Raw genomic sequence first — 17,544 nt, 5'->3', positions numbered from 1 at the left:
GCACTATTTGTTAGCTCATGTCTAGCAGTATAAAATAAGTTGGAAAACAAAAGTCTGTTTGTAATTTGTTTTATAATCTAAAATGTTTTCCCTCTAAAATACAAAAAATCCTTGTGTAAGGCTATGGCTAGTGGTTTAAACTTTCTCAGATTTGTGAAACACTGATCATTCTCTCATCCCACAGGAATAACAGATGGGTTGTCCTTGTACAAAATATGGTATCCACCTGCACTTCATTAGAGAGCTGCATTTTTGTACATGCCACACCACAAGATCACCATGATGACATAGCAGCTTCAGAGAACAGCGTGACTAGGGCTTTTTTTTTTTTTTTTCTCTTGTAACACAGAGGATCTGGCAGACTTTTACCTCCTGACACTGTTTACAGCATATATTGGTCGATACAGTCCCTTATTGCATCTGCTCTGGGAATTAAGGAAAGCAGCTTCAAGGCAGTAAGGTAAGTGCTGCTGCATGTTTTAACCGTAATGTTCAGCTATTTAAATGTAGCTGTAATGGGAAAGTGAAAACATGTCAGGATAAGTTTGCCAATTTGTAAATTGAACACAAATCAACAGTTGCTTTGTGGATTCATTTTCTCAGTTTCCTTAAAACAACCTCACATATTTTGTGCATCAGTGTTGCACTTTTTTACAGTCTGTTTTGTTCTACTTCAAAAGAAGGGTTGATATACAGTATAAAGAAATTTGGAAGACTACTCACTGCTTACTTATTCATTCATAAACTATCAGTAAGAGCTCCACAGATTCCATTTGTTAAATCATTTTGATTCATTTTACAAAAAGACAAGGTATCCTGATATTTAAATAATTAATCAAGTAAACAATGAAAGGAAAATTATAGGTAATTTGAAATTGTCAGTTAATTTTAAAGCACATTTTAAATACCCTATTGAAACTTCTTAAAATTAAATATTTTGCAAACTGTGTAAGATGTTATCCTGCAGAATTAAGGTATATTCAGTTTAAGGCTGATTGAATGATAAACTTATATTTATTTTGTTTCACAACAACTTTAGAATTAAGGTAGTATAGACTAGCTCCAAGATAGCTTGAATAGTTTGTCTACTCTACTGTAGTAAGCATTTTTCCAAAATTTGTGGATTTAGTATGTTTTGGCAAGTTGCCTGAGCAACTTCACAAATATTTTCACAGGTATTTTACAACATAACTCATTAGAACAAACACAGACAATTAGTTCAAGCATGCTTATGTTATAACATAAATTTCGAAGAATGTATTCTGATTTTATCTTTTGGATTCATGTAGTTCAGTGCAGCAAACAAGCATGTGTACACAATCTATTTACCTTTTACACTTCTGATAGGGAAATATTTAGATACCTGAACAAGAAATCCATGAATAAAACAAGTTAACTACACTGCATATGTACTTTACTGTACTATTTTATGTCACACACATGTTCATATGCCCTTGCACTACAGAATTGTCACCTACATTTTAAAATGTTGTTGATAAAATAATTCAAAACACTTGCTATCTAACTTTTTTAATTACTTCCAGGGTTCTGCAGAGCACTTAAAAATTGTATACTATTTAAAAGAACTGTGAGCCTATGATATCAATAAAATTTAGCTACTTTACCAGTAAGACTATAAAATTATGCAGATGTGTAAAAATGTCACTGTAAGGACCAGACTTTGAGCTGAATTGGGGGGGACAAAGGAAATTCATATTTCAATGATTGCTCTATCCTATGGTTTGTAATTAGATGAATGTGTGGGGACCAGTACCATGGAAAAGGTATGCAATCGTCCTCTTTATTTAGGGGACAACATCTTAATATCTAGCAGAGGGACTTTGTGGGTGATTGACTGGAGATAACATGAGAACATTTTTTAAAAAATCTTCATGCTGTACTGCATGAGGTCAATAGGCCCTGCCTAGAGGTACTTTAGTTGAGATTATTAGATGACGAGAATGTGATGTGGCTTTTATCAAGTCAATAAAAGCAAGGAAATTTAGAATTAGGGAAGACTTTCTAGCTATGGCCCTGCATTTTAACACTAGGTACTCTGTGTAACACTAATCAATGCCAACAGCAAGACTAACTTGCTCTGCTGGAAGATTGCCCAGATCTGAGATCAATGTCTGGTGGTCTGTTTGCAGGCTTCACATACTTTCTGAAATTACTTGAGAACAAGAAGGTTCTAAGGATTTTCTTAATTATCTCACTCTCTGAACAGTAGTTGGGTACACCAAGCCTTGTCTTTTACTGGTGAAAATCAAAGTAAGCTCACTGACTTCAGTGATGCTAGACCCACTTTTCCAACACAACATCTATCTAGGTAGTAAGAAATAAAAGCAAGATACTAATCTTCACAGATCAGCATCTTGTGGAGTATCTGATGAGAAAGGTATGCCCCTAAAAAGTAAGGTGAGACAACTCATATTGTCCCCAAGGACACTGAGCGTCCTGTTACTGTATGTAAACTGGAAGACCAACTATGTGAAGCCAGTGCTTTATTGTTCTATTGATTTAGAATGGTCATACAATGTAATTAACACATTTATTGTTATATATAGAATTTGCAAGAACATTTGCACTATCTGAAATTCAGTCATTTCAGATCCACTGAAATCCATATTAGATGGAGTATACTCACGCACACATATGCAGTGCTGGTTGGTTGACATGTCCAGGAGAATATGCTATATATTTCTATTAGTTTGTTCTTTAGCTGAATATGAAACTTAGTGGATCACGCTTTACTGGACATGATCCGTGAGAAGAAGATATTTCTAGCTACAGGCACCTTAACAACACACTATACAGCAGATCTTTACCCTCAGTTTGTAACTTCCCTGCCTTTTTCAAACTTAAGTCAAATTGCCACGTTATTTAGATATGAGGCAATTCAGTACATTAGGAATGCTTGATAGAATTTAAATGGCAGAACTGCCTCTGAACATGGCCTTCAGCAAAACTGAAAACTCTTCTGTGCCAAGTTGAAAAAACTTGGACTTTATCATTGTTCCTGTGACTTAATGAATGAATGCAGGAAGATATAAAGAATGTTTTACTTACAACAGCAGAATGGCCTGCAATTTTGCATTACAAAGGCAGATTATAACAAGACAGGGACTGTAAGTTTATAGTAGTAACAATGCAATACTAACAAACTAATAGATTTTTTCTTAATTGATAGCTTTAAATGGGAAGCTTAAATTAATTAGTTTTTAATTATAATTTTTATGTGGTAAAATTTCAGATATTGCTGAAAGAAAGAAAAAATTAAAGTTATAACTTTTTTATTCCCTTTCACCATACAGGGACAAGACACATTACAAAGATGACTTTAAGCTCCCTACCCGTCTTTCTGTTATTGATTAGTGGCATTTTTTGCCAATATGACTATGGTCCTGCAGATGATTATGGTTATGATCCTTTTGGGCCATCCTCAGCAGTCTGTGCCCCAGAATGTAATTGCCCTTTAAGCTACCCTACTGCCATGTATTGTGACAATCTTAAACTGAAAACCATTCCGATTGTACCAAGTGGAATAAAATATCTTTATCTTCGAAACAATATGATTGAGGGCATTGAGGAGAACACGTTTGATAATGTAACAGACCTACAGTGGCTGATCCTAGATCACAACCATTTGGAAAATTCAAAAATTAAGGGAAGAGTCTTCTCTAAACTAAAGCATCTGAAGAAACTTCACATTAACTACAACAATTTGACTGAAGCTGTTGGACCACTCCCCAAAACTCTGGATGACCTGCAATTAAGTCACAACAAGATCACAAAAGTCAATCCCGGTGCACTTGAGGGGCTGGCGAATCTGACTGTCATTCACCTCCAGAACAACCAGCTGAAAGCAGATTCTATTTCTGGGGCTTTTAAAGGCCTGAATTCACTTTTGTATCTTGACTTAAGCTTCAATCGACTTACAAAGCTACCGACAGGACTGCCTCACTCCTTACTCATGCTATATTTTGATAATAACCAGATCTCCAATGTTCCCAATGAGTACTTCCAAGGTTTTAAAGCCCTGCAATATTTACGTTTATCCCACAATAAATTAACGGATTCTGGAATACCAGGCAATGTCTTCAATATCACATCACTGGTTGAGTTGGATCTCTCCTTCAATCAGCTGAAGAGCATTCCAACCGTCAGTGAGAACCTCGAAAACTTCTACCTCCAAGTCAACAAAATTAACAGTGAGTTAAATTTGCATATTTTCAATATTATTTACCACAGTCTGGACACTGATGGCCAATGCAACTATCTGAAAGGGTAGATCAACCAGTCTGAAGAAATGGTACTGGTTAGACTGTTAGCACACATTTCTCTGACTGTCGTCTACATTAATGTTAAAAGACAGACATTTATCTAATAGTTACTCAAATAATTAACCTTAAAGACAGAAATTTCTGTTTTCATACTAATGTGGATATTATTGGCCAAATTCTCACCTCATGTAAATTGGAGTAACTCCATAGAAGCCAATGGAGTTGACTTATACAATTGAGGGAAAAACAGTGGGAAAAGTTTAATCAGTGTGGAGGAGGTTCAGAATTCATAAGTCAGCAAAAAGAGACAGATATCAGCTGAGGATCTGACTATGGTATGTGTAACCTTTCAGAAAGCTGGTAGTGAAAGTGCTGGAGGGAGGAGAGAGGGAGAAGACAACAAATTCGTAAGGTATCAGGCACAAGGCACAGTGACAAAGATGCAACAAAGTAGCTGCTTTTTTCTCTTTCCTCCCTTCTCTCACGCAGTATCCCTCCAAACCCATCTTGAAATCCAAAGAGCTGCTCGTTGTTTCTTCCTTTCATTTCCATTTCCCACATCGTATGGACAGGTGGCAAGCTTGTCTCCACTCAAGCATAATTTGAAATAATGTTCCTCCTGAAGTCAATAAATGTCACGCCTTGCATGAGATCATGGAGGTTTCTACTGAGACCTGAGAGGGCTTTTACGAGGCTGTCCTAATCCTGGGGTGTCAAAGAGGTGTTGGAGAGCTGGAGGGGCCTCACCATCACATCAGAAGCTCTCCAGCTGCACCTCTGCACCACGTCAGTTATGGTCCCTGATGGAGAGGCAGATCTGTCAAACATAACAGTGTTTCTGCAGGAGGACTTACATCATCTTGCTAGCTGGCATAAAGAAAACCATAAAACCCTCTCTTCTGTTTGCCTGCTTGTATCCATCAGGAGTTTAGGTTATCAGTGTTAGCTATTCCATACATAGTTAACTCCATACAGACATAGCCTTTAAAGCCAAATATTTTAGTGCTGATTTTACCAGAGAGAGGGCAAGATCTTTTGAATTGCTTTTTTAGTATTTACTATGTAAATACATAGTATTTACTATGCTTCACATTTTCCTCAACGTTTTTTTTTTTTTTTCCTATTACATCTCAGTTCCTTGTTTTGATGAGGGAAAACAATGAGTTAATGCTTCCTACCTGAGGCACCACATACAATGACCTGCAGAACTCTTATCAGATACTCTCCCTCTCCTAAAACAGCTAACAATGATGATGTTTAATTTTTCATGACATATAAGAGGCAATTTTCCCTGCTTAGAATGGCTGTTCTGAGCCTTCTGCGAGATATCCAGGTACCGAGTTTGCTTTCCATTCACATTTCCAAGGACTTCTGAGCAATTGTGACAACAATTACATTTTGCAATGAAAGCTGTACTGGCCAGCAGCAGAGGGGGATGGTGTGAGGAGTGGGTGTGCACCGGCTACTGCTGCACTGTCATTGCTACCCTACGGACTGATGCAAGAGAACTCTGATTTACTGGTTTTTGCTTAACCATAAGATCTAGCAGACTTCAGTAACAAATTTTCTTGACTATCTAATTTCACAGGCATAATATTGTGTTCCCTAAGATGCTAATTGACAACGTGGGACAAAATTTAGTTAGCAATAAGTATTTCACTTTTATGAAGTACAGATACAGGGTGATCAAAGCCTTTGCAGTTCACTATTCATTACACCTGACCTACAGCTGTGAGTGCTTAGTCTTTCTAAAAATTGAGTTGATTGACCTTTGAGTATTTGAGCCTCAAACAAATGACTAGTTTTTTTTTAATGAAATATTGTAATTTTCCAGAAATTTGTGTAAGGATGACTGTAAACAAGGCCAGCTTCCCTTCCATACCATGCCCTGTGGTAGACATATACTGTGAGAGGGAGACTTCTGTATTAGGGGTAATGATAATTTCTCCTAAAATATACAAAAGGTATAGTCTTTCAGATTATGCTTACATAGCTTAAAGTTTTCACTTATACTGAAACCTAACATAAACATATTTGTCCAGAGTTCTTCATTTGCTACTGTCTCCCTTTTTCTCAGGTACCTTTAGGCTATCAGTTAACATTTATATTTTCCAACCCTCTTGATATTACCAGAAAGAAAGGAAGTATTTCTCTAAATTATTGTCCATGAGTTACATTCTGGGCTTGCTACAGTCGTTATGCATTGCCATACATAAAAAATAACCTGTTTGAGAAATATCCGAATTTGAGTGACTGAGCTTTTTGAACAAGAGTTGATGAATACACACATAAAAAAATTTGTAGCAGAATTGGCTTCAGTATGTTCTGTCTTCATCTGTGATGCGAGGAGCAGCGGGAAAACAAATTCCTCTGATCTCTAACTAATAAATTGAAACACATCCGTTATACTGAATGCAAGTTAGGTATCAGCTGTATACTCTATCATCTACTGTACTTGATGCTAGTTGGATCTCCAAGTAGATAGGACCATGGAAGGTTTATAAAAGCCTTTGCTTTCTGCATACCTCAAACCTAAACTGTAACGTTTAAATTGAAACTTCTTGTTTTAGTATTTCTTATTATTAGTAATTTAAGGGTAGAATTTTCTATTTAATAACAACAGTGGTTTGCTACCACGCTTTAAGATGCCATTACGTTTATATATATATATATACACACACACACACTTGTTTTATAGACTCCTCAAGGCAAAAAGAAACTCTGCAGGATGGAAAAAAGTACAGGAATCAAAGAGGTTCAGTCATACAACAAGAAGGTCCAAAGGCTTCTCTATATTTCATTTCTACTTGTAAAGGATTAAAGAGAGAGTTGTTTCCACATGAAATGCCAGCAAGAAGATCCCATGAGAATGGAGTATAACAAGGGGGAATGTGAAAATGTTCCAGAGGACAGTTAAGGGGCCACATATTCAGCTCCAGTCCGTTGGCTGGATCAGTTCCTGTACCATAATTGTACTTACTCTAAACAGAGTTAGTTGTGGAGGTGCTCTATGGCCTTTTATGTGGCTCACTCCACCAAAAGTCCAAAAAGGATTTTTTTACAATGGCCTGTGCAGAAATGACTCAGATATGATTACTGTGGGACCACAGACCAACAAGGATGACTATGGGACTTCAGATCCCACTAGGATTGCCCACTGTATTGTGCACCTGAACAAGGAATCTTTGCACAGTTAATCTTCCTCTCAGCTAAAGGCTGCTTACACTCCTGATGTACAAAGGATATACTCTCACCTAGAATATAGTAAAAAAATAATTCTGTCTAAAAAATAAGTATTTCTATGCTCCCATTTTGCTCTATAGTTATGGGAGAAGAGAGGAGAGGAGAGGAGAGGAGAGGAGAGGAGAGGAGAGGAGTGGAGCTGGAGAGGAGAGGAGAGGAGAGGAGAGGAGAGGAGAGGAGAGGAGAGGAGAGGAGAGGAGATGCCTGTTCCTGTTTGGTTTTTTTTTTTTTCCCCAGATATTTCAAATATTCAGGTAGTTTGTTAGAATATCAGAATTTCTTATGGCAACAAACACTTTTAGTGTGAAAATAATTGTTCAGATGAAAATCCAATTTTCATCCAATCCTTCTTATCCTCTCAGTGTCTTGCTCATGCAAGAATTCTGTGTTGGGAAAATATGAATGCCACTATAGTGGCATAGTTCCAGGTACACTACATCTGAATCTGAATATTATGAATTCAGGAAGACATTTTAACACCTGCAACACTAATAAGTGTAATAAAGAAGGAAGTAAGCTACTGGCATATTTTATGCAACAGTGCTCTAGTCTCACTGATTGCAGTTCCCATGCAGATCATATAAGTAACAGCACATCAAGTACATTCACAAGACCTACTTATCTTATTTTCTGCTAGTGGAGGCTGCAATTAGAAAACAAACATTTTTAATATGCTTCTAACAACTGACAATTATATGAACTGTATAAAAAATTAATACCCAAATGCAAATAGTGTGCACCAAATATTGGAGGCAAATCCCACTGAAGTCCATGATGGAGTTCCTTTGAATTCTGTGAGGACTAGATCTGCATCCACTTCTAAAGTGGTTTCAGTCTCATAAATAGTCAGCACAGCTGAGTATTTTGGTAACACAGATAAATTTTGTGGTTTACATGCATGTTTACATCCTTTGAGTAGTTAAGCACCTACCCAACTTGTATAAGCATACCTTGTTTTGCAACCAAATATTAGTATTCATGCTCAAAAGTAACAATATGGAAAAAATCCAAATAAGTAAATTTAATTTTTTTTTAAATGTCTGCCTTCAACAAAAATATACTTACCATGCTGTTCCTGAATGACAAGAAAATGGAAAAAAAATCTATATTAAAATTCATGTTTATTTTAATCTTTACAATTTAAAACCAAAATGTCTGCAGAAAATTGGACCTAAATAGTTAATGGTATAGCCTGTAGGCCAAGCAAATGAGTTCAAAGTCTCAGGAACTTATGTTTTCATTCAGCAAAATTCCACACAGATCTAATCCTATAAACATCTCCCAGATTATATGATCCTAACTCACAAGAATCATCAGTTCACTTCAGCTGTTACATTCTGAATTGGAGGAGTATTAGAATTGGTCTGCAGTCTTAAAATTATACTATATTTTGCAATATGGACTGTCCAATGAATTTGCCATTAAGGACGCATTTTATCTCTCACCCTTCCAAAAGAAGGTTGTACAACATACAAATTATAGGAAATTTTTTGATTTGCTTTAATCAAATTGGTGATCAATACCTAACATTTGAAATACACTTCCTTAACCCCTACTCAAAACAACTTATTTTGAGAAAGATACACAAATCTTCACCTATTCTTCAACATCATAGCTCTGTGTCCAAAAAATTACCTAAACTCTCATGCTTTAAAGAGCTGCCTGTACAGATGGGTGTACATTTATACTTAGTTTATACAAGCCGTGTTTCATCAATGATAGCAGATTATTGTAATGCCAGTTCTGAAAGAATCCAACTGAAGTTAAAGTGGAGATATGAAAGATACTTCCTCCATTTTCTTTAGTACTGCAACATGATATAGATCATCACATTTTCTTAGATGAGTTAAATATCTTTAACTCATAAGTTTAAATATCTTTAACCTGTAAGTTTAATATCTTCATCAATGACACAGACAGTGGGATTGAGTGCATGCTCAGCAAGTTTGCTGAGCTAAGTGGTGCGGTCGACACACCTGAGGGATGGGATGCCATCCAGAGGGACCTGGACAAGCTTGAGAAGTGGGCCTGTGTGAACCTCATGAGGTTCAACAAGGGCAAGTTCAGGGTCCTGCACCTGGGTCAGGGCAACCCCCAGTACCAATACAGGCTGGGGGATGAAGGGATTGAGAGCAGCCCTGCTGAGAAGGACTTGGGAGTACTGGTGGATGAAAAGCTGGACACGAGCCAGCAATATGCACTCACAGCCCAAAAGGCCAACTACATCCTGGGCTGCATCAAAAGAAGTGTGGCCAGCAGGTCGAGGGAGGTGATTCTGCCCCTCTACTCTGCTCCGGTGAGACCCCACCTGCAGTACTGTGTCCAGCTCTGGGGCTCTCAGCACAAGAAAGACATGGACCTGTTGGAGCAGGTCCAGAGGAGGACCACAAAAATGATTAGAGGGCTGGAACACCTCTCCTATGAAGAAAGGCTGAGAGAGTTGGGGTTATTCAGCCTGGAGAAGAGAAGGCTCCAGGGAAACCTTATTGCGGCCTTTCAGTACTTAAAGGGGGCTTATAAGAAAGATGGGGACAAACTTTTTAGCAGGGCCTGTTGCAACAAGACAAGGGGGAATGGTTTTAAACTAAAAGACGGTAGATTTAGATTAGATATAAGGAAGAAATTTTTTACGAGGGTGGTGAAACACTGGAACAGGTTGCCCAGAGAGGTGGTAGATGCCCAGATGCCCCTGGAAACATTCAAGGTCAGGTTGGACGGGGCTCTGAGCAACCTGATCTAGTTGAAGATGTCCCTGCCAATGGCAGGGGGGTTGGACTAGGTGACCTTTAAAGGTCCCTTCCAACCCAAACTATTCTATGATTCTATGAAACAGTCATGCAGAAAAGATATATAAGGCGGTGTTTTCAAAAGCCCATGAATGACCTATGTTTGGTTGTTAAAATGGCATCAGATTTTGAGAACAGTACCTTGATTTCTTAGAAATTACAAGAGCTAGTCTTTTGCAACATAAAAGCAACTGAAGATATGAAATTTGTCTGCATACCGGTGAATGGGTTCATTGAAGGAGTCCCTTTAAAATATTTTCTGTGTGAATTCTATTGATGTCAATCACCTGAAGAAGAACAAGCCTCTCAGACTGCTTCTTTAGTAGTGACGGTGCTTTTCAATAGACTAATCCTCTGTCTGACTCAAAGGAAACACGGATGAGAATGAACGACCATCTTTGCAAAATTACACAATGTGGTATGCAGGGGATGTCAGGATTATTCACATGTATTCTCTCTTGAGGATAGATCGTCTCTGCATGACAGAGGTGTATAATATGTACACGCGTGTGCTTATGTATACTGAGCACAGAATTTCTCTGCTTCATGTAATTTCTAGCTTACAGTTAATATTGCTCATAAGATACAAGACATATAGTTTTCCATTTAGGACCAGTCTGGTGTTATGTGAACCAAATAATACTTCAGCTGCATAGAGGCTACATATATCATGATCTATAAATTACAATAAATATAAGTAATTTTATAAATATTTTTTACATTTATACTAACCTTCTAATCCTGCCGTTCTGGAAAGGTTCAACTATACAGTTTAAATGTAAAACTCCTCCCCAACCCCAGCCCCAAATTTCACTTTGAAACCTAGTAAATCAAAATGACACATCCAAAGTAATACTTGGCACAGACACCCATTGGACTGCCTCTTCTTAAGGGTAAGGCCATATCATGGTTTGAGTTTCTCCAGAACTTCTTTACTTCCTTCAATATCTTATGTAGCACAGTTTCACCCTTCCTTCATAATGTACCCAGCATGATTGATTCCTCCCTCTGCATCTCCATTTTTACTGGAGATTATTTTTTTTTTCCTTTTTTCTAAATGCCAGATTAGACCTCTCTATAAAATCTGAAGTCTTAAAAATCCAATGGGTACTGGGAGAACATAGCACTTGAAAAACTCAGTCTTGAAATTCTGAACCTCTCTCAACTAATGGAAAGAACCCCTCCTAACAACAGCCCCTCAAGTTCCAGTAAACTCACGGGGAATTACGCCAGTGGACATGCAAAATATTGAAAAATAGTAGAATAAATTTAAGGTCACAATTTCCAAACAAAATTTTAAAAGCAGAAAAATAATGGTTTTGTCCTAATTACTCATGCTTTCTGTCATTCATGTTCCCTTTGCTTCAGAGTTCCCACTGAGCAGCTTTTGTAAGGTTGTTGGGCCAATGACCTATTCCAAGATCACACATCTGCGTCTGGATGGAAACAATCTCACTCGGGCTGACCTGCCACAGGAGATGTACAACTGCCTTCGGGTGGCTGCTGAGGTTTCACTGGAATGAGATACCTTGGAGCATCCAGTTCCCTTCTAGGGGCAGTAACTACAGGAATTACATCATGATAGCTCTTTAAAATTAGGATATGCCTTAAAAAAAGTGTCAGTCTGCGTATTATCCATTCTGTTTGTTAATATTTAGCATGCACTTGGCAACCTTAAGGAAAAGTGTGCATATTTTTACAAACAGTTGTATTTAGAAAGCACAAGAATGACCAAATGTGGTGCAAAATATGCCTTCGTCTGGCTAGGTAAGTTGATTAAAAGCGTTCAACTTCATAGAAATCTATGTCCATGCATGCAATACATGCCAGCTGGTACCAGACTTACATGGAAGTCAGGTGGGTTTCATCAGAGTGCTGAGCAGTATGGGCTAGCCCTTGTAAATACAAGATTCCTCTCCAACCAATCCAACTTTCTTAATTATTCATGCCTTTTTCATATTGTTATCAATTACAAAGGAAAAAATGATTTAACAATTTAAGAACAATTTTAAATGTATGAAAATATGTTTTCAGAGCCCATGACATTATTAATGGAATATGTGAAAGATAACAGGGAAACAAACATTTTTCAGGTTAGAAAATTGTTTACTCTTCTTTTTGTCATACTTTCATTTAGAATTTCATAGTAAGATTTTTATTCATCGCTGGTATAATTTTTATTTCAAAATAAGTCATATATACAAGTATTTTTATTCAATTACTTGCATGTTACTTTTAACCAGATTGTAGAAAATAAAACATAGCAAATAGTGTTTTTGTGTCCATATCATTGTCAACTATGTTTCAGTCTTTTATATATTGAAAAAAAAATCAGGTTAAGACAAGATAATCTAAGCTATTCTATTATAATTAAAATTTATTGTAAGGTTAAATAAACTGTTTTCTCTACTTTCAAGTTTCAATATGTTTCAATATGTAAACATATAATTTAACATACTCCACTGCACTTGTGTTGGCCGTCAAGTCAATGCCTTATGGAGTTTGCAGTATGGGAGTCACAGCACTATGAAATAGTGCAAATTAATTTCTCAGCATTGTCAAAAGAACAATGAAATCTCTCAGAAGCCACAAGCAATGAGTAAAATGCAGCCCTAGCTACTTATGGTAGAGAGATGGTAGTATATTCTATCTGGGAATGAATAGTCCAAATATTGTCAGCATCCTGGAGCACACACTAAAATAAATGTGTTAGTAACTGAGAGCCATAAATGGCTTGCTTGCAAACACAGATCATCCCACGGGTACTATTTTCTTTTCAACTACTAGACTATTAAACACTCAAAAAGAAACTCTTCTAGTTTCTATAGCAAAACCAGAAACTATCACCTCTGAAGAAAAAAAAAAACACACACCAAACCATTTAGCTGGCACATTGCCAATTCCAGATGTTCAGAATCAATACACAATTCACAAAGAAACCTGGGACTAAAACAAAAGGAGAGATGCAGGAGACAATAGAAATATTTCCCTCCTCATTTTTGTCATTTTGGAATTCATAAGTTTTATTGCTTTTTTTATCCACATACAGGAAGGATTGAAAGTAACATTTGTTACAAGTAAGCTAGAATTTTCATAGAAGAATAAAATCTAAAGCTGGAGCTTTCTGAACACATCAGAGTGGGAATCACTATGGAATAACACTTAGGCATTATAGCATGGGAGAAAAGAAAGAAGTGCATGCAAAAAACCCCAAAGAACAGAAAAAGATATGGGAAACAACATTCAACCATTTTCAGAGAGATTTTAACCCAACTGTCCCCTTCACAGGAAAATACACCAGACAGTAAGACCTCTAGAGCACAAACTGATACCCAGGCGTGTTGCTGTCTAGCAAACAGGACAAAAATGTATTCTTCTTTTCAGTTTGTTTCAGCAAACCAGTTATCTTTATGCAAAATGGAACAGTGTGAACAGTGAGACTGAGAACAGTCCACCCCAAGGCAGATTAAAACCTGTTGATGAGGGTACTTTCTGCATACCCATATGTTGCAAATAAAGCATCCACAGATGTTCACAAGGCATTTTGAAGTTCTCTTCAAGGGATACAGTAGAAGGAAACCCTCTGTCAAAAGAGTGAACAGTACCAATGACCTCCCTCAGAAACTGAGGAACCTTCACGTGGCAATGAGCACTCGGACTGCTAAGAGAAAATGGCATTTGGCAGTATATTTTTATCTTGAACATTTCTTTCCTGTAGTTCAGAAATTCCCGGTTAGTTGGGGAGCGATAACATTGCACAGCTTGCTCTTCACACTACCTGTGAAAAAATTAGAACATGAGGTCCTTCTGCTAAAGGAGAAATGGGACACTGTACCTCTTTGCTTTCATATTATGAGACACAGAAGCACAGGTTTCTGCTTCTGCATTAATGAATTGGTCTAAATCACTATAAAAGACTGTTTAAATTCCCAGTATCTACATATCTTGCAGAAACAGATAGGCAACAATACACATGTACCTTAGGTCTCAGTTTATGAAAGCTACATGAATTGTTTTCTAGGCACTAGGCAAAAATGTAGGTGTTTGGGAATACTTAACAGCGCTAGAGCCTTGGAAACTGATTCACCGTAACTTGCAACTTCCACCCTTCCTGGAAAGGAAGGTGATGGATCTTGGTTAAAAAGCCCTCAGCATTCTGGATACTGAAAAACATGATGCACACAGCCCTGTTCCCACCTAACCTGATCATATTATAAAATACTTATGTGTACAGGTGCAAACGTGTTACTTAAAAGTAGGCAGACATGAACAGATAATAACACAGCTGCAGTGGCATGGAGGCAGCAGAGTAGGTAAATTAGCCTGAACTAAACTCTATTTAGGACTACATAATATGCAGCCTATAGTATATCTATACAACTTACTTACAATATGTGTCCCTCCTTCTTTCAGGTCAAAATGGGTAAATTTGCCATGACACTTTCATGTGAAGTTTCATATGGAAGAATTTACAAAAATCAAGATCTTTTGGAAAGACATGAATTTGACAGCAGACATAAAAAGGAAAGTTTGTTACTAATATAATGAAAAGCAGTATTACAATGACAATATACAAAATCAACAGACAAAAACTTTACCCATGAAATTTCAAGAACTGGTCTACAAGTATGTTGCGCTGCCATTCACAAAGATAGAGTCAACTTTCAAATAAAAAAGTATTGTCTGATTTAAAAGGCATTTTTCAGATTAGATTAAATTACAGAAGTTCCCTAAAAGGAACAGGCAGTGACTCACATGAATTTCTGGACATACACTGGAAGCATAAATCATACATGCCCTCTACTGCTTTATACAGTCCAGAATAGTCAAATGGATCAAGAAAGGAGTGAGCAGTGGCTGATTACAGCTGTCTTTCTAGCGCAAGGAACCTAGCAGGGTCCCATCCCTAATCACAAACCTTCAGTTTTACTGAAAGGGAATAAATAGGTAGTTGCTTAGCATAAACCAAATTATTTTGAAAACTGGGAACAAGAAGGCAAAACATCATTAAGAAAGGCAGTCTGAATTGGTATACATACAGCTGCAACAAGCATAGACTGAAGACGGTAGAGACTGTGAGGTTGTAAAGCAAAATGGAGTTCAGTGGAGAGCCACTAAGATGGAAGGCTGCAAAGAGAACTTCCCTCAGCCTTCTCCTTTCTAGGCTATGCCAAGTCACTTCCCCTAGCCTCTCTGAATATACCACGTGCCTCAGTCCCATGAGTTATTGCAGTCTTCCACTGCCTAGAAGAGCACTATAGAGAAATGGGCCAGATTTAGGGGTGCACAATGAAAGGACAAGAAGGCAAAGGAAAAGTTCCAAAAAGAGAAATTCGGGCTGGACATACAAAGAAATTCTTCTCAACAAGCGTGTAAAGCACTGACACAGATTGCCCAAGGAGGCTGTGGACTCTCCATCCTTGGGGATGTTCAGAACTTGCATGGGCAGTGCCCTGAGGAGCTGATTTGGCTTTGAAGTTAGCTTTATTTTTAGAAGGAGGTTGAACTAAACAACCTTCAGATATTCCTTCAAAATTATTTATAATTTCTGTGAATCTGTGGTTCTAAGAATACTAGTAACTCATGGGGGACAATATCAATTTTAATAACCAGCTTTACAGCTGAAGAGTTTTGCATTGAATTCACACGGAAAATTTGTTGTTTCAGGTTCCAGTCCATAATTCAGACTCCCATGATACTCACAAAATCATAACTCAGCTAACATTTGGATATAGATTCCATAGGTAAAAACCGTGGAAACTTTCCTTCGATGCCCAGATGTCTGCAGCTGGCTTGTGCAAATCTGCTCCCATTTTGACACTTGTGAGCTACTGAGTGCTGGCAGTGAAGTCAGAGATCCATGCCATCTAACTCTCCCATGTGTGACAGTACTGGCAAACATGCTTAGATGTCTACACGAAATAAGGGAAATTGTCTATGAGCTACCATCCCAGTGTCTCATCCCTTCTCTCATGGAAGACATTTTGATTCTGAACTTTTTTGCAGATTTAGATACTGGATAAAAGACTCTCAGTCTGTAAGAAAATAACTTAATTGGTAGGCTATATAGCTTTCATGGATAAATACCTCTTAAATCTTTTCTACTTAGTGTGAACAGTTCAACATTAGTTAGCACAGAGAAAGAAAAGGAATGCTAACTCTGTACTTCAGGACACTCACCTTGAATGTAGGAATGTCAGGTTCAAGTGCCTGGGCAAATGATGGCTTCATTATGCAAAGCAAAACAGCCTTAAAAGAAGAGGCTGAAGCACTTTTAATCACACTATACTCTGCAGCTTCTGAGACAAAGTTGTGGTTGTGGGCTACACAGGAAATTATTGTGCCCCTATCTCCACATGCTGGAACCACAAGAAAGATCCCACCAGTCCTCTCTGAGAGGTGACCTGCCCAACTTGAATGAGTTCAGAGGTGAAACTGAATTGCTGAAGGCTGTGCTCACTGAATCACACAAACACTTTGCCCTGAAGATTTCAGTTTGGATACTTTAAGTTTTCTGCAGTTTGATAGCTTTTGTGCACCCTTAAGGTTCTAGCTGGGTTTTTTTTGTCGGCATCTATATCCCTCCACTAATATATATGAAGGTATAGGCATATAACAAGGAGCTGAGAATTTCAGTGGGCAGCAGCATACCTGAAAAATTATGTATTGCTACTCTTTGGTGTTATAAACCATGATTCTTTGTGGATGTAACCCCATCTAGATGTTTTGGGGGGGGAGTTATCTTTCTTTTCAGAATTTGAAATCTTAATCTGCAGATCACAAAACACAGCATTTATAACAAGTCTTGATTACCTGAATAATTATTATTTAAGTAAATCTCCCTTATGCACTACCTCTGTGGTACAGCATATCCTTTTATTCTGAAATTGTTAAAGAAAAGGAGAAAAAGAACTCTTAATTAGAAGGCAGTGAAGAAATGAGGCAAATACATGAAAGGAGAAATGTTGTTTAAGTCCAGATGACAGTGTGGAAGCACAGGGATTTGGTCAGATGCTCCCAAATTCTGAACAAGAGGAAAGTTTTATTTTGGAAAAAGTACAACTGTTCTGGCAAAAGAGGGCAAATCAAATCCACCTCACAAGGAAAGATATAAAGGAACACGGAGATTTTTATTTCCTCCAAGAAAGCAATCTTCAGTGACATTTTGAACAACAATGTCTAAATCCATTGTTATCAGATGTTTAAAAATATTTTTAAATGTTCATGAAAAA

General features: G+C 37.5%; 1 protein-coding gene across 1 annotated transcript; it reads left to right on the top strand.

Annotated features, from left to right (window-relative positions):
- Positions 1–149: 149 nt before the first annotated feature.
- On the top strand, positions 150–12,721 carry LUM (lumican). The gene is made up of 3 exons (XM_009579620.1): positions 150–460; positions 3,315–4,211; positions 11,681–12,721. The coding sequence occupies exons 2-3, from the start codon at positions 3,335–3,337 to the stop codon at positions 11,833–11,835; spliced, it is 1,032 nt and encodes a 343-aa protein (XP_009577915.1). The 5' UTR covers positions 150–460; positions 3,315–3,334; the 3' UTR covers positions 11,836–12,721.
- Positions 12,722–17,544: the final 4,823 nt, after the last annotated feature.

This window comes from Fulmarus glacialis, unplaced genomic scaffold, assembly GCF_000690835.1.
Source record: "Fulmarus glacialis isolate BGI_N327 unplaced genomic scaffold, ASM69083v1 scaffold2816, whole genome shotgun sequence".
NCBI lineage: Eukaryota > Metazoa > Chordata > Aves > Procellariiformes > Procellariidae > Fulmarus > Fulmarus glacialis.
This window is presented reverse-complemented; position numbering and strand designations above follow the sequence as displayed.